The following is an 18,600-nucleotide window of genomic DNA, read 5'->3' as shown; positions in this document are numbered from 1 at the left end:
GGGCAGGTCCCTGTTCAAGGGAGCACCAGGGGATAGAGTAGTTGGACCAGCCTTCCTGCTCCGCCTGAGCTGGTTAGGGAGCTAAGAGCCAGCTCTGTGCGCGGCTGTGCGTTTTGTGATTGTCCTGGATTCTTGTGAAGCGTGTCTTAAATTTTCCTTACACTTTATCTCCAGGAGCAACAATGATCGCAGTCCAGCTGCAACAGACCTTCCTGTCTTCCCGCCACAGCTGACTGCCTTGTGCCTGCCCCTTGATGCCTCACTGCATTGTGGAGGAGGGGGTGGAGGAGGGGGTGGAGGAGGGAAAGGGGCAGTTTCAGTACCCTCTAAATCAAGATGAAATGGGAATGAAGGCATGTCAACAAACTCAGCATGCAGGACTGGCTTCCCAGAGGTAGATGGAAGTGGGGAGGGCTGGGGCAAAGGGCAGAGAGGAGTGGGGAGGGCTGGGGCAAAGGGCACAGAGAAAAGGATGAAAGGTGGCCTACCAAGAAGGTAAGAAGCAATGAAAAGGACAAAGACAATACGAAATCTGCATGTAAAGAAAGGTCTTTCCCTGGCAGATTAGAAAATCAATATTTTAAATACAATTCATTACTCTAACTGCCGCACCTTAGTCCCCATGCCTCTGTCTCTAAGGTCCCACCCCATCTCACACCTCCCAAGACTTTGCTCTCCAGTTTTCTCAAGGCCTCCTGTAGTTTTGTGCTGAGAATGAAGGCTCCAATGTCAAAACAGGACCTATCATGGGGACTTGCAGACTTGAGCTTGCCTTCTTGAGCTTTGTGATCCAATAATCCTATAACTATCATAGCGGGGAAGGGATTTCTTTTTTTCCTTTTTCTTTTTTTTAATAAAAAAAGGTTTTACTCCCCAGGAGCAAATAAATCATTTTGAACTACCGATAAACACTGCTGCAGTGAAAAGAAAGATGGCTACGTGTATGCAATAGCACAAACTCAGTGTAAGAACAGCTGTGTTGATGAGTAGAGATAAAAATCACTTATCCATTTCCCCCTTTCCCACAAACCAAACCAAGGATTCCCATAGGGAAAATGTCCTTAGGGACAGGGGGCATGTCATTCTCTTTAAAGTGGAAAACAAGTTTCAGGTCTCCTCCCAGTGGAGATGCTCTCAACATCCCAACTGGTGTCCAGACTTCTGCAAATGAAGACATGAAGAGAGATGGACGGACAGACAGACACACACACAGATTTTTAGACCTTATAGTAGCCATAGGGCTGTATTCCGTGCCTTGTTCTCCAACTACAGAGCTCAGAAGCTAAAGGAGAGGCAGCAGAAAAAGATCTAACCTAAAGAAAAAGTTCCTCCTATCCCCACTTCCTGCTGGGACCAGAGGGCTTCAAGCAAGCCCTTCACGCTCTTCTGCGGGCCCAAGGGTGACGGCTGAAAACAGGGACAGATAAGCCTTGTAAGCAAGGTATGCACAGGCTTACATGTGCTTACCTACTAATCTGTAGTGCACTATTTTACCTGTTTTTCACATCAAAGCTGTGATGAAACCTATGGAAAACTGTACACTACTGATTAGTAAGTAAACATAAGTAAGCCCATGCATACCTTGCTTAATGTAAGCCCATGCCTTGCTTGCCGGTTAATCCACCCCTGGCTGAAAAGGTTGGCTCCCCAGGGCATTTCTAGCTCTACTCTAGTCTCTCCTGGATCTGGGAACTCCAACCACCTCCACCCCATAATTCTTCCCGGATGTAGACTGTAGGGGTGTTTGCAGCCATCTCCACATCATTCCCAACCTTCATAAGGGGTTCACATAATCAAGTGAAAAGTAGGCAAGAAGGAAGTAGAACCCACAGAGGCAAGCTACCAAGCTTTTCCTCTCAGAAGTCCGGGGTGGGGTGTCGCAGGCCCCGGCTCACATTCCAGTGTTACATTCAATATATTTAGGCACAGGCAGGCACCAGGCCAAGGTAATCACCCAACTCCCTAAGAGCCAGTTGTCACCCACTAATCTAGACCCCCACGTCAAAACCCCTACCACCCTCCCTGCTCCTGTGCTTCCCACCACAGAACACGCATTTCAAGTAATAGCAAGTTTAGCAATAGTTGTCGCTAGCTCACATTGGTTCATGCCTGTCCTGAGGAAGGTGACAGTAGATCAATCACAAACAAGTGAGGGTTACATACGCCCAGCCCCTCTCCAGGCTGCCTGAGGGTACTGGCATCACTGCCCACAACTAAGAAATCAATGATGGATCCCTAGAAGTGAGAACTTTTTCCAGTTTGTAACTTTAAAATACAACAAAAAAAGGGACGTGTCCCCTCTGTAGACTGCGTATCCATGAGCACCGCACAACACTGGCAAAGGAAGGGCTGGGCGGGCCCAGGAGGAGGGATGCTGGCCCAGCTGTATCTCCTCCCTTGGCTCTGTTTACTCTCTTCGACCAGGTCAGCACTTCAGACAACTGCCCCATACCATCTCCTCCTCCTCACCATTTCCTAACTTGTTCCACACAAGGCCCCATACACAGCCCCGATGCTGGATGGAGACTATCTCCTGGTCCACTAGTCTGTATTGGCAGTCCACTCTACTGAGGAATGATTCAGCTGCAACCTGGGCTGCGACTAAAACAGACAGGTATGGACACAAGTAAACACTACCCTTCCAGGAGAAAGAAGCTGGGTGGGGAGGGCGGGTCATGCTTCCTTAGTTGGTTTGGTTTTGTACCTGAGTGATGGATTCTCCAATTGAAACCCCCAGTACCATGGTATAGGGGCTCTGCCTCCCTCCACAGCCTGCGCTGAGAACAATGAGGTCCTTGGTGATGGGCAGGACCCTGCTGACTTCGGCTTTGTGTTCACCTCACCATCATAACCCCTCTGCATTCAGACCTGCCTGATGACCAGGAAATTTCAGTCCAGATCAGGTTTTCTAATAATGCTGCTTGAACTTAGGGCTGTGTACTGTTCAGTACATGCCACACAGATTTCTGCTGCCATGCTATTGTTCATGTATTTCTCACCTTACTACCATGGCCTGGCCTACCTACCCAAATGCTATCCACCCTTCAAGACCCAAACAAAATCGCATCACAACAAAGCCTTCTCAGAATATCTGGTCTACCCTGATCTTACTCACTCTGAACTTCTCTAAGACAGCCCTTGATTCTGTCTGTCTTGAGTCATTCTCCAATTGCTGCATGTGTGGCAGCCACCTCAAAGCTCCCTTAGGCCAAAGATCATGTCTTCTACCTCTCGTATTTTCCACTGTGTCTAGCCCAGAACCAGGCAAACACCATACACTAAAAAATAGTAGTAATAATAAATGAGTGGCTGAAATGGGAAAAAAAAGATCTCAGGTAGGTACATTATCAGCCCCTAAAGGATCTCAATGGATTCACAACTTCAGGCTGCACAGTGGGGTGGCACTTTCTGAAAGATGGTAAGTTATCTGCATCCTCAAGAGGCGAGACTTACAAATTAAGCCAATTTCCGGGATCACAATCTTAACAGGTGGCTAATGCTACCATGGAAGCCAAGGAAAGAGGTATGCATGACAAATCAGAGGGGGACTGCGGATGCTGCAAAGCTCATCTTGTGGGGCACATCTTTACAGCTAGGTCATGATGCAGCTTTCCTCCCTGTTCAGCTGCAAAGACTGAAGGTTGGTCATTCCACACAGGACAGAAGGCAAAAGGTCAATGCTTTCCAGATGAAGCAGTCCTGTAATTACAAAGACACTGGGGCCTCACCCCAAACCATCAGGAAACCACAAACCCGACATTATTATTTATCTTGTGAGATGAGGCAGATATAAGCAGAGGGGAACCAAAAGAGGCAGTCTCACAGAACAGCTACCACAGAAGAGTAATAAACACCAAACAGTTCCATTATCACATCTCAATGGCAAACCTCTCCCACGAGTAACTCTGTGGGAAAGCAAAACTCAAAATGTTATATGGTTTGGCAATGGCCCACTTCAGAAAAAAATTAAAGACCACTGAAAAGCATGGGAGCTTTCCTTTCTCCTCTTCCACTTCTTTCTGGAAGACAGACTACTTCCAAATCAGCATCTGACAGATTTCCCAACGCATGAAGGCCAAACAGACTCTGACTCAGGAAATGTCTCGGTTGCTAAAAAGATCACTGAGGAAAATAAAGACGCCCTTGCTACCTCCTGTCCCAGAAGTGGGACGACAGTGATAAACCTAAAAGCATGCAATGTAATGCTTTCCTCCTCTGAGCTGAAGAAATCCCATTAAGGCTGGGACACTGAAGGAGAGCTTTCTCTAGGAACAGAACAACTACAATAGCTTCATTTTTCACCTTCCTCCATATTCTCTCGCTAGCTGACAAACAGATGGAGGTAACACTGACTCCTAAGCTGTGGGTACGATTTGCCATTAAGAATCTGCAGGCATGCTCTATTAACCTTAGCAGCCCATGATTGGAGCTCTGAACTGCTCTGGTGATGAGAAAAAACGACTGCCTTGACAGCTGGCGGAAACCATAGGGATGAAATCACGAAGGGGGATGGATTGGAGGCAGGGAAAGAACAGGGCTAATGTGAGGTCACAGAGCTGAGGAATTAAGTAAAACAAAACAAATACAGCTTCTATAGAGGTGATTCTGAAATTAGGTTCCTAAACTTTAAAAGGAAAGGATGTGGAGTCACTACTTCCCCTAGCAAAGGCCATCTGCCAGATTTTGTCCAATAATCGTCTATTCGAGACTACCCACCCTCCTTTCTTTCCTACTGCTGCTGAAGCTATATACGCAGAAGCAGATTCTCATTCCCTCGGAAACTCCCCATTTTGTTTTGCACTTCTCTGACCCCTTCCTCCCTCTGTCAAGGTCTTGGTGAAGATGCTAACTCTGCCTTTGGCACCAGCTGAATGATGGTAACTGGCAGTCCCCTCTCCTCCCCTTCCCTCCTTCGGACCTGCTCATCTTTCACATCACTTCCAATCCAATGGGCACAAACCCCAGCTGCCTTTAAGATGAGTTTTCCATATCAAGAAATAGAAATATCAAAAATAAAAATTCTGAAAAAGAAACAGTGTTGAGACTTCTTCCAGTTTTCTAAGGAGCTCATCCAGTTTCAGGATACCACAGGGGCTGGATGTGAAAGGTGAAGCCCCTGCTCAGAGAACATGGTTGTGTGCTTCTTCCGAGCCCCAGGGCCGTGTTGGGGAACCAAAGTCTTTGCACAGAGAATCCTGACCCTTCCTATTCCCTCTTGTTTTTCCTCGCTCCTCTTTTCATGGCACCTTCATTCGGCTCTTCAAAACTGGAGCTTGGTAACCAAATGCCTAGATAAAAAAGGAAATTACAATTGTTCAACTGAGTAGAACCAAAACAAAATGAAGGAACAGTCTGGTCTCTAAAGGCAGATAAGTTACAGTGCAAAAGGAGAATGGAGCCTGGATAGTCAAATGAGTCCACAAATACTGTAGCTGGGTGGGAATGCGACCCCAGCCTTTGTCAAGAGCCCAAGCAGCCTACAACTTAGATGCCAAAACAGGTACTGAAATGACTAACAGATACATCCTACCACACTGTCTAACTTCTTTTTACTCCTTAATTTCCCATCTATCTTTTTTCATGTCTTCCCTAAGGCCTACCTGCTCTAAGGACTAGAAAGGAAACTAAGCCCCTGAAGTAACCCCATGTGAGTCTGGCTATAAACAGCTCTAGGTCTCTGTAGCTTCTGGCTACTAAAGAGGGTTGACATATAATCACAAAGGCCAGTATAGCTTCTACCCTCTGATTTAAGACAAGCACTGTTCTTTTACTCTGCAACCTGACATGAAATTCCAAGATAATAGCATACACGGCCTAAGTGGGCCATTCAGAACTCCCAAATTAAAATCAGCTTGACCAACAAGAGGTGATAAGGGCCAAATTTCATACCTTAAAGATCCTTCCTTTGGGAAGTGATACCTCCTTTTGTTCAAGGTGTCCTAGGGTCTAAATTAGGATTGAGTACTGCATTATGCTTGTTCTTTGCCACTAATAATCCCGATGTCATAGCAAAAAGGGACCTTGGGAATTCCGTTCAAATCTCTGCCAATACATGACTGCCTCCAACACTAAATCAGAGCCTGGACCTGATCATAGCACACCCTTCCCATCTCAGGGCTTTTCGATTTACAATGCTCTGCTCCCAGGTCCTCTCACGCTGATTCCTTGATATTAAGATCTCAGCTGAAATGTCACCTCCTCACAGAGGCCTTTCCTGAACATCCAAACTTTAGTACTCCACCACTAGTCACTGAACTTCACCCAGTTTTATTTCCCTCAAAACACATATGGCCAACTGAAATCATCCTATTCATTTACTTACAGGTTTGCTGTTTCTCTCTCCCTACATGAGTGGAAGCTCCATGAGAGCAGGGCCCTTAACTGTCTTGCCCAGTACTCTATTCCCAGTGCACACTGGGTACTTAATAGATACCTGCCTAATGAATGAAAACTGAGGAACTCACTACCTCCTAAGGAAAACTTTTCCATATTTGGAACTCTCTGTTAAAAATGTCCTTCCAAAATTGGACTGACACCTAACCTACCTCCTTGTAACTTACATCCATTTTGGTCCTTGTCCTACCCCCTGGAACCAGAGAGAATTAAGTTTAATCGTTCGTCCTTAGGAAAATCCATCAGATATTTCTTTCAGCTGTCAAGCCCCTCAAACCCTAAAACTTCCCTGCTCCAGGTTAATCATTTTCTAGTTCCTTCGTTTATTCCCCATATGATGAAGCTTGGATCCCAGAATCGTCCTGAGGCCTTTCTCTGAATGTGCTCCTGTTCATCGGGTTCTTCCTAGGGCACTGCACTCAAAGAAGCAGCGCTCTAACGGAGAGATCCTAACTACTCTTCAAGGGCAAAGTCAGGTAATGAACCTCCTTTCCCCTGCCTTCCCAACCTAATCTCGACTGCAAAGTCAACAAGCAGAAAAATCCCCTTAGACGTAAATCTTTGTAGCACTTAGATGTGTTAGGAGTCACTTCTGAGGGCATACAATTTGCATATTACTGAAGATATGGTAAGAAATTGTGCAACCAGTTCAGGATTCTTTAAGTTAAAACTCTGCAGCCTCCCAGAGTTACCATTTCTTGATTTCTCTTCTTGATTCCTTCTTCTCTTATTACTCTCTATTAACCTGCTTCACAGCCTTCCCCCAAGAGCACAGGATCAAAGAGTTCCAAAGCTAGGAGGAGACACACAGCTAGATTCACCTTAGCCATGGCTAAAGAAAACACCAGTAGTCACTCTCTTCCTTTAGGAAGAGAGCAGAGAGGGTGAGGAGACTAAGGCTCCCTTTTCATTCTAAAGGCCACTGCTCGTTTTTTGTTTTTCTTTTGTTTTGTGTGTGGGACTGGGTAACAGAGAAGGTTAGAAGAGAAGCAGAAATATTCAGAGCTTAAAAACGATACTCCAGACTAAGGGGAAAGACGGGAGTCACTGCACATCGGCAGGTGATCACTACAGTGTGAGACCTTGCATGTAGCCAGCGCTACCAAAATCACAGCTCTCTGGCAATTTCATTCCTTACTCACCTCTACCTTTCAATGTTCACTTTAATGCAATTTCAGAGACTAATTAGAATTCATGTGCACAAACTACCATTCCAAGATATTTTATGGGAAAATAAAAAATAAGTCAGTCAGCGTAGCAATAGGAGAATAGCCTTGTAGATAAATGAATTCCATAGTTAATTCATTTATTCTCTTAAACAATTTACTTTTCAGAGGCCCAAATGGAACTCTCTAAATAGAAGAGCAGGCTGTTTTCCTCATCCCCATATTCCAAGTTGTGGGACATGATGGAACTCTTACTGAAGTGCACGCCTACCGCAATTAAAGGCATGTTTGCTTTTTCCTTAATGAAGCTTTCTTCCCCTTTGGCTTCCTGCTTTATGTATCATTTGTGCACCAGAGAGATCAACCAAAGTTAAGTATGAGAGAAGGCTGTACACTTAGCTATACTTGTGTGCCTCATCCTTATTTTCTTCCCCCAGTGATTGTTGTTGTTATTGTTGTTAGGTGCCATCGCGTCAATGCCTACTCGTAGCAACCCCATAGAACAGATTAGAACTGCCCCACAGGGTTTCCAAGGAGCAGCTGGTGGATTCGAACTGCCGACCTTTTGGTTAGCAGCTGAGCTCTTAAACACTGTGCCACCAGGGCTCCTTCCCACTGACTAGCTTGTACATTTCTTGCTAAATATTCTTTAGGCCTCTCACGTCTGTCTGCCCTTCTCCTAATTAGGCGATGTTGCTGTTGTTGTTCACTGCCGTCCAGTCAGTTCTGACTCACGGCGACCCAATGTGTGCAGAGCAGAACTGCTCCATAGCGCTTTCAAGTCTGTGACCTTTGGAAGCAGATCACCAGACCTGTCTTCTGAGATGCCTCTGGGTGGTTTGAACTGCTAACCTAGTAGTCAAGTGTTTAACTGTCTGCACCACCCACAGACTCCACGTGCCCCGTTAGGGACTCTATTATCAGATTTCTCCTCAATAGGCAGATGCCTGGATTGGGTGTATACACACAGGGACAGAGGGTTGTGGGGAGGGAGGACCTCAATGCATGGTAACCGTCCAGAGAGAGACTTCACTTGACAGAAAGAGCATACCCTTGGTGTCGACCAGCAGGGGGCCCCTAGCTACGTGGAGGGCTCCACCTCTTGCTTCTGTTTGGAAATTAGCTGCGCTTCCTTTAGAGACAGGTATACCTCTTCCTGAGGATCATAGTAGTAGAACTTCCGGATGTAAGTGATCAGAGGTCTGTGAAAACAAAAAAGAGGGGCACACATAAAGTGTTATTTATACAGATTATAAAAGAAATACCTCCTCTGTTCAACCCTTCCTTCTTCAGGCCTTATATGGTTGAGACCATACCAAACACTCTTAGCTGACCTAACAAGATCCCATTTTCTCACTTATTATATAGTTCTGTCTCCCTCACTCTTACCACTTCCACTCCACTCTCCATAAAGAAGCAGAAGGGAGGGCAACACACACACCTTCTCCCTTCTGGCTGCAATATGACAGTTCTGGAGTTAGGTGCTAAGACACAGGAGAAGTGAAAAGATGATGTCTGTAAGTATTTTATGCCAAGCTCTGCCGTACAATCGACTTGCAGGCTTCACTAACGTTTGCAACTAACCCCCCCGCCCCGTCCCAACCCTAATGAGCCCATTGTACTTAGGCAGTGGGAGATCCGGGATGTGATCTATCCGGACGAGCTGTCGGATCCGGAATCTGCAAAGGTGCTGGAGGGACTTGACATTGCTGAATCGGGACACTGGATAGAGCAGCTGGACTGGAGTTGGTGGCAGTCCTTCAAGAATGAAAATGAAGGAAAATATTCAGAGGAAACAATGCAGCTAACTACAACTTCCCATATGAAGAGAATCCACGGAAGAGAAATGGGCTTTTTTATATTCATATATGTGTTCTGTGCAAAAGCTCCCTCTTCCACAATGAGCTGTTGATTTCCATTTGCAGAAGCACCACTACCATATTTCACACTCAAGGAATCTAGTCTCCTCTGCCAAGGGCCTCCCTAGCATCACTCTTAACAGCTGAGAGTCTTCCTCCTCAAAACAGCCCAATGAATAATGCCAAGCTGGAGACTATCTGGAGCCAAGTGGCCAATCCCAGGCTCGAAGCTCCCAGGGAAGGGCAAGAATCAAAAGCACCCCTGTTGGTAACTGGAGACACTTGTTCTGTACATGTAGCAGTATCCTGAACTGAAATCTAGGAAAGGCTGTTTAGAGGGGTCTCTACCAAACGCCAACTGAGAAGCTGGTGAATAGAAGGCAACAGCTGGGATCAAAGTTTATAAGCCTATGACTCCTGCCATTTACTTCATGCCAGGACAACCAGGTTTAGCCACCTCTGTTCCCCTTCCTACTTCCAAAATTTTAGGCTGGGTTATAGGAACAGAAAAAAAAAAAAGCCTCAAAAAACTAAAAATATAACTACCATATGACCCAGTAATTCCAATCCTAGGTATAACCACAAATATTTGAAAGCAGAGACTTAAGCAGAGACTTATACGCCAACGCTCACTGCGGCACTATCTGCAATAGCCAAAAGGTGGAAACAACCTAAACGCCCATCAACAGATGAATGGATAAACAAAATGGGGTATATACATAACAACTGAATACTACTCAGCCAGCAGAAGAAACGAAGTCTTGATATAAGCTACAATATGGATAGAGTTTAAAGACATTATGCTAAATGAAATGTCAGTCACAAAGGGACAAATATTGTATGACATCACTTATATAAAAAGACAATAAAAGGCAAATGTACAGAGACCAAAGTTTATAGTGGTTACCAGGGGCAGGAGGGAGCAGTAAAGGGGGGAAGTTAACGGTGATGGGAAAATCGCATTGATTGAGGGTAGGGTTGCAAAGCCAATTATTGTAATTGCTGTCAAAAAGTTGTACACCTGTAAAAAGTTGAACTGGCAAAAGTTGTCTGATAGATATATTTACACCACCAAAAAAGAGTAGCTGCTGAGGCTGCTTATGTACAACCAAAAACCTCATGGGATTTGGTTCCTTGGTTTGGAGGTTCTAGGTCATGGTTTCATGGGACATCCCAGTTAATTGGCCTTATAACATGTTTAGTGCTTCTGTTCTACCTCCTAGTTTGCTGCATAGTGCCTGGAGTCTTAAAAGCTTCCAAGCAGCCATCCATAGTGATAACTGGTCTCTATTTGCCTGGCACAACAGAGAAGAAGAAATCAGGAATAGGAGGAGGATATGGAATCTGTAGCTAATTGCCTCCATGAACAACTGCCTCCTTTGTCATAGACCAGAAGAACTGGATGATGCCTGGCTACCATTACTGAACATTTTGCTCAAAAGATTATATAGAAGAATCCTGATCAAAAGGGAGAAGATATACAATTTCAAATTATCATGGGCTCTAAACTTTCTGTAGCCAAGGGAGCTGGACGAACCACTGAAACTATTGCCTTGAGATAATCTTTAAACCTTAAACCAAAAATATTCCCTGAAGTCTTCTTAAAACCAAACATCAGTTTAGCATAATTAGTAAAAGATGTCTGCCTTGAGCATTATGCTCTTTTAAGAACTACCTATATAGGATCAAACTGACAACAGCAACTCAAAAGATTAGACAGGAACCTTAGAGGACAATGAGTTTATGTTAATGGAGGAGGAACAACTCAGAAAAGGAGGGTGAGAATGGCTGCACAACTCAAAGAATATAATCAATGTCACTGAATTGTACATGTAGAAACAGTTGAGTTTGTGTATGTTTTGCTGTGTATATTCTCAATAACAACAACAAAATAAAATTTAAAAAAAGGTGATGTTGCTTTTAAAAGAAAAGCAACTGTAATACCTTGGGAAGCTGGAATTAGTACTACTCAGTGCAAAAGTGCTTGCTGACCGACGCTAGCCAGGCCCAGTGGGGGCATCACACCCTTATGTTTCATCAATATCAGCAGGCTCTGTGCTGGAAAGTCCCAACTCCCAAACAGTCAACGCCACAGAACAACCAGAGTGGCAGGAACACTGACACAGGTTCCAGGGAACAAAGAACATTCTGGTTTCAATAAACAAAGGGACTATGGAAAATAAACAAGCAAACTGTTTTAAGAAAGAATCTGCATTGCAAAATCTTTTAATTCTTTTCTTAGCCATCGTTATATCAAAAGAAATTCTGTACACCACATATAAAAATCAACTCAAAATAAATCTAAGACCTAACCCTAAGGGCTAAAACTTTAAGACTCTTACAAGAAAACATACGGGGAAAACTTCATGACCTTGGATGTCGCAAAGGTTCTTAGATATGACACCAAAAGCACAGGCAATAATAGAAAAAATAGATAAACTGGACTTTATCAAAATTTAAAACTTTTACGCATCAAAGGACTCTATCAAGTAAGTAAAAAGACAACTCAAAGAATGGGAGAAAGTAACTGCAAATCATACATCTGATAAGGGATTAGTATTGAGAATATATAAAGAACTCCTACAACTCAACAACAAAAAAAACAAACCCAATTAAAAAATGGGCAAAGGAGTTGAATAGACAAAGAAGATATACGAATGGCCAATAAACACATGAAAAGATCCTCAACATCATTAGTGACTTGTTCTTTTGTTGTTAGGTGCTGTCCAGTGGGTTCCAACTCACAGCGGCCCTATAGGACAGAGGAGAATTGCCCCAAAGGGTTTCCAAGGAGCAGCTGGTGGATTTAAGTCACTAGGGAAATGAAAATCAAAACTACAAAAAGATATCACTTAACACCTACTAGGATGGCTATTATCAAACAATTGGAAAATAACAAATGTTGATGAGGATGTTGAGAAATTGGAACCCTCATCCTTTGCTGGTGGGTATGCGAATTGGTGCTGCCACTGTGGAAAGTATATTGGTGACTCCTCAAAAAAGTTAAACACAGAATTACCTTATGACCCAGCAATTCCACTCATAGGTATGCACCCGAAGAATAGAAAGCAGGGACTCAAACAGATATTTTTATACTAATGTTCATAGCAGCATTATTCACAACAGCCAAAAGGTGGGGGAAAAAAAAATATCCATCGACAGACAAATGGATAAACAAAATGTGGTATATACATACACTGGAATATTATTCAGCTACAAAAAGGAATGAAGTCCTTACACATGCAACAACATGGATGAATCCTGAAGACATCATACTAAGTGAAATAAGTCAGACACAAAAGGACAAATATTGTACAATTCCACTTAGACAAGGTATCCAGGAAAGACAAATTTATAGAGACAGAAAAGTAAAATACAAGTTACCAGGAGCTGGGAAAGGGAAGTAATGGGAAGCTACTGTTTTATGGATTAGAGTTTCTCTTTGGTTTGATAAAAAAGATCTGGAAATAGACAGTAGCGATAGTTACATAACATTGTGAATGTCCTTAACGTCACTGAATCATATACTCAAAAATGGTTACAATGCTAAATTTTATGGACGTAGTATGTATTTTATCACACACACAAAAAAAAAAATTAAAAAAGAAAGTCTGTTAACAGTTTGTTGGAAAATAAAATATCTACGGAGTTTAATATCAAACAGTTTAATTTTATGGTGTGAGAAGGAAAAATTAAAACTACAGACCGCCTCCCAAAACCTCTTCATGATCACTGAAACTAACTTTCTCCAAATAAACAAATAAATGTGAAATACATATTGTACTGTTACTAAACAAGTGAGTTTACCTTAAAAGCACTTACTCATTTAATCTTCAAAACTATACTTTGAGACAGATACTATCATTATTCCCATTTTGCATATGAAGAAGCTGAGGTCCACTGGGCTTAGTGAACTTGCTCATGGCACAGAATCAATAAAGCTAGCCTGACATGAACACCTGCTCCGTCTGAGGAAGACTGACTGGGGGCTCTGTGATAGCCCAGGGAACCTCTTAGGGAGACTCACTGGGGAGTCTCCGCAGAGCACCCAGCCCTGCTCTGAATGTCTGGGGGATTGGCCAGGAAGTCACAGCACCCTGATTCCTGACCAGCCTCTCCTAGTGACCTCCCTCCAATATCCACCCCCTTCAAGTCGAAGACATATTTTGAAGACTACAGCCCCCCGCCACCCCACACAGTTCATCTTCCACTCACACACCATTAAAAAAGAAAAAAGAGAACTCACACACAGATTTCTCTCTTGAATATATTTAAACTCAAATGGTTTAAAAAAAAATGATTTTGGCTCAAATGTTTCTTTGAATTTACCCTTTCCCTCACAGGTTTTTAAAATATTCCCTAGTAAATTAAACTATGGCAACAGTAAGCTTTTGGGGGTGATATTGCTAAAGTCAACATGATGTTTCAGAGATAAAACTAATTTATGTATCTAATTATTTATTCCCAAAGACACAGTGCTATAGGACTTGTAGTTAAAGAGATGGGGATAATGAGCAGCATACAATTATCTGACTGTCTGCCTACTTGAATTTTAATGACCATATATACTTGCCTATTTAATTGTTACTTTTAGCCTTGAGGTTCACAAAAGCAGTTGGAAACCTGACAATTCTCTGATATTGCCTGGTGTCAACCTGACCATTTACTGTTTGCTCCCAGACACAGCAAACTATTCGAGCTCTTGTATCTAGAATATGCTAACAGAAAAGGTTAGAAATGGAAAGAAATCTAAGACAAGACACCAGTACAGCTGAAAGGCTGAAGGTGAGGTGGAACAGCAATCATCAGCAACCTTCCCCTGGTCCTCATGTCAGGGGTCCTCAGCACATGGCCAAGCCACTTCACTATGTTTCTCTTCCCCAGCCAAGGACTGGGTGAGAGGTTAAGAGTCTTCTCCAGGCCTGAGCACCCAGCTCTTTCTGCTACACCAAACTGTTCCCTGAGACCAGAATCAGATCAGGAATCATATCCACTTCACAACCAAGGGTCTCATTTTCTTAGAAATGTAAGTATAAAGGAAATAAACTATGGCACTTTAATGATGTTATATGTAGTCCTTCAGGAAGAAAAAATAACTTAAAAGATCAAGAAGGATCAGGGAAGTTTTCAGCTAACAGTGAAGTACTATTTCTTAATACCCTACGCCACTTTTCAGTTTAAAATAGTTTAAGAAAAACTATACAATGTAACAAATTATTGACAATACATCTTTTTGGGGAGTGGGAGTAGGGATGGGAGAGTAGAAGACTCAGCTTTCCTTATGTACCCTTGTGTGCTGTTTGGCCTTTTGACTACATCGGTATTATTTTTACAACTTAAAAAGAAATACATATTAAAACTAATAATCAAGACAAGTCAATGAGGAAAGAATAGTCTTTTCTAATTGTCCTAGCACCAAGAAAAGACTGTTCTTTCCTCTTTGAAGAGAACTGAAAGTATACGTTCATACAAAAACCTGCACATGAATATTCATAGCAGCGTTACTCATAATAGCCAAAAAGTGAGAAAAAACCCAAATGTCCAGTAACTGATAAATAAATAAACAAAATGTGGTGTATCTATACAATGGAATATTATTCAGCCATAAAAGGAATGGTGTACTGATACATGCTAGATACGTGCTACAACATGGATGAACCTTGAAAAACATACTAAGTGAAAGAAACCAGACACAAAAGGCCACATATTGTACTATTCCATTTACACAAAATGCCTAGAACAAGTAAATGCATAGAGACAGAAAGTAGATTAGTGGTTGCCAAGGGCTATGGGGATGGGTGAATGGAGAATGACTGCTAATGGTATGGAGTATCATTTTGGGGTAATGCAAATGTTCTAAAATTGACTGTCATAATTACAGTACAACTCTGTGAATATACCAAATACCAGTGAACTGTACACTTTAAATGGGTGAATTGCATGGTATGTGAATCTCAATAAAGCTGTTATATTAGAAAAAAGAAAATAGAAAAAACACACTAACATAAAGAGGTTTCCACTGGCCAAAGATGGAAAAATAATTACAACAATGATAATAACTGCAATGGATTGAAACTTATCAAACATGTTTAATTCCATGAGTTCATAATATTATTATTTTCTTTAATGGTCATCTTCAAAGGATGATAAGTAACCAACCATTATCTTAAAAACTGCTAAATAAAGGAAAAGAATAAAGCATTTACATGGAAAAAAGATGGAAGGAGAAATCTGTTAAAAAAGAGAGTAAGATACATTAACCAACTGCCATATACAGATGCTATTTTAATCCCAGTTCAAAAAATCTGTTTTTTGGTTAAGATACCAACTTAACAATAGGTGACAGATAAGTGGCATCGTGGGTGAAGGGTGAGACAGTACACAATACTGGGGAAACCAGCACGACTTGTACAAGGAAAGGTCATGGAAGCTCCATAGACACATCCAAACTCCCTGAGGGACTGAATTGCTGGGTGGAGGGCTGTTGGGACCATGGTCTCGGGGAACATCTAGCTCAATTGGCATAACACAGTTTATAAAGACAATGTTCTACATTCTACCTTGGTGAGTAGCGTCTGGGGTCTTAAAAGCCTGTGAGCAGCCATCTAAGATACTCCGCTGGTCTCATCCCTTCGGGAGCAAGGGAGAATGAAGAGAACAGGATACAAGGAAAAGATTAGTCCAAAGGACTAATGGACCACAGTTACCAAGGCCTCCACCAAACTGAGTCCAGTACAGCTAGATGGTGCCCGGCTACCACCACTGACTGCTCTGACCAGGATCACAATAGAGAGTTCTGGACAGAGCTGGAGAAGGATGTAGAACATAATTCTAACTCACAAAAAAAAAGACCAGATATACTGGCCTAAAGGAGACTGGAGAAACCCCAAGACTATGGCCCCCAGACACCCTTTTAGCTCAGTGGTGAAGTCATTTCCAAGGTTCACCGTTCAGCCTGGGAGTGGACAGCCCCGTAAAACCAAACGGGACTAACGAGGTACAGCAGTCCAGGGACAAGGGCCAGAAGGCAGAAGGGGACAGGGAAGCTGGTGATAGGGAACCCAAGGTTGAGTAAGGATAGTGTTGATGTGTTGTGAGGCTGTTAACCATTGTCATAGGGCAACATGTATACCAACTGTTAAATGAGAAACTATTTTATTCTGTAAGCCTTCATCTAAAGTGAGAATAGCAGCACAATTGGAAGAGCGAAGTCAATGTCACTGAACAGCGCATGTAGAAATTTTTGAAATGATGTATCTTTGGCTATGTATAGTTTCCCAAAAAAAAAAAAAAGGTCGAGAAGGGAGAGGATTTACATGTTGTGGGGTTGTTAACCAATGTCATAAAACAGTATGTTTTATGTTTCATGAGAAACTATTTGTTCTGTAAGCCTTCACCTGAAGTACAATTAAAAAAAAAAAAATACCAACTTAACAAAGTGATCAAGGTTAATATTACCAATAATAAGCCATTGGCATCATGTACCTCCTGATATAATGCACTAACACGGTATGGTAAAATGAGCTCCTTTATGTGGCCTTTTGCCTTGGCTCTTTGGAAAAACAGCTTGAGAGATTTTCCCCATAAACCCTAAGGCGTTACCTTTGCTCTCCTTTTCTGCCTCAGAGGGTTTGTTAACTTTTGTTCAGGTTGATTGATATTTGCTGGGTAAGCTCTAAACAACTTAATGGTTTGATACTTTTTGTCTGGCTCTGGGCTGCAGCCTGCCCTGTGATTGGTCTATCTTACGTACCTTGCAGGGACTGGTTCAATATACTATAGACTATGCAAATGAAGTGACTATGGTCCACTGAGGGGGTTGTTCAGTTCGGCCCTGCTGGGAGGCCATGCCTTCAAATTGACAAGGAGTTTGCTTACATATGCAGCCAACCCCACAGAGGTTTCAGAAAAGGAGAGAAGGCAAGAGAAGCAAGAAGAGAGAAGCAGCAGAGGGCAAGGAGGTGAGGAACCTCCTAAAAGAGCTGTAACACAGGTCAAGGCCTATAACACTAAAGACAGCAAGAGGTCTGGAAGCAGCCCTGCAGCAAACTCAGCAGTCACAGGCCCAGAAGGGGCCCTGTGGCAGGGACGGTGGTAACCACAGAAACTTGCTGCTAGGAATGCAGCTAAGAGAGCTGAACAAAGCCGCTACACTGGCTATGAGCTGGGTCAGCTAGCAGTAGAGAGGCCAGCGACAAGGAGGTTGAAGGCAGAGAGGTCTGCATGGCTTACAGGGGGCATACTCAGCCAAGAGGAGGCCTGCCCTGAGGGGGCTGAAAGCAGGGGTGCACAGCTGAGAGGGGGCATGCACAGCCAAGAGGAGGCCTGTCCTAAGGGAGCTGAGGGGGGTGGTTCATGGCAGAGAGAAGGGCCTGCCTGCTTGCATGGCCAAGAGGAGCTGAGACAGCTGTCCTGCACTGAAGAAGAGAGGGATGTGCTCTCCACTTCGGGGAAGCCTTTCAGACTTTGCCTACATGCTGATCCCGAGTCGTACGCTGTCACTTCACTAATAAACCACTTAACTCTAAGTACGGTCAGTTCTGTGTGTCCATTGCAATGAATTACCGAACCTAGCAAAGTAGAGAGTGCTGTGCGTGTGTGGAGGGGTGTGGGGAGTACAGCTGGTGTCAGAAATGGTAAAGAAGTTAAAGAGAGTGAAGGTATGTGTGACCTCCACTTCACAGGAATCAACTCTGTGCTGATGTGATTCTCATCATCCCCACAGAAGTTAGAGGACTTCTGCTACTACCCTATTACACAAGGGCACATCATTTCTGTGATATTCTCCCAATAATGTGTAACTTCAATCTAAGAAAAATAATCAGACAAACCTAAATTGAGGAACATTCTACAAAACAGCTGATCAATACTCTTCAAAACTGTCAATATCATGAAAGACCAAGGAAGACTGATGAACTGTCACAGACTGCAAGAGACTAAGGAGACGTGACGGCTAAAGAAATGTGGGATCCTGGAATAGATCCTGGAACAAAAAAGGACATTAGTGGAAGACTGGAAAAATCCAAATAAGGTCTGTAGTTAATAGGTGGTGTACTAATGTAAATTTCTTAGTTTTAATAAGGTCGGCAGTTTGAATCCACCAGCTGCTCCTTGGAAACCGTAGGGGGCAGTTCTCTGTCCCATAGGGTCACTATGAGTCAGAATCAACTCAACAGCAACAG

At 43.1% G+C, this 18,600-nt stretch overlaps 1 protein-coding gene across 2 annotated transcripts in view; it reads right to left on the bottom strand.

The window, feature by feature from the left end:
- Window positions 1-297: 297 nt before the first annotated feature.
- The window catches only part of SOCS7 (suppressor of cytokine signaling 7), a 39,749-nt gene continuing 21,446 nt past the window's right edge, over window positions 298-18,600 (bottom strand). For both annotated transcript variants that reach the window (XM_004378004.3, XM_004378005.2), the window contains 3 exons: window positions 9,182-9,317; window positions 8,611-8,761; window positions 298-5,288 (listed from right to left, as the gene is read on the bottom strand). In XM_004378004.3, the coding sequence (XP_004378061.1) occupies window positions 8,641-8,761; window positions 9,182-9,317 (257 nt within the window). In that variant the 3' untranslated portion in view covers window positions 298-5,288; window positions 8,611-8,640. The remainder of the gene's footprint in view (window positions 5,289-8,610; window positions 8,762-9,181; window positions 9,318-18,600) is intronic.

This window comes from Trichechus manatus, unplaced genomic scaffold (genome assembly GCF_000243295.1).
Source record: "Trichechus manatus latirostris isolate Lorelei unplaced genomic scaffold, TriManLat1.0 scaffold00054, whole genome shotgun sequence".
NCBI classification, from domain to species: domain Eukaryota; kingdom Metazoa; phylum Chordata; class Mammalia; order Sirenia; family Trichechidae; genus Trichechus; species Trichechus manatus.
This window is presented reverse-complemented; position numbering and strand designations above follow the sequence as displayed.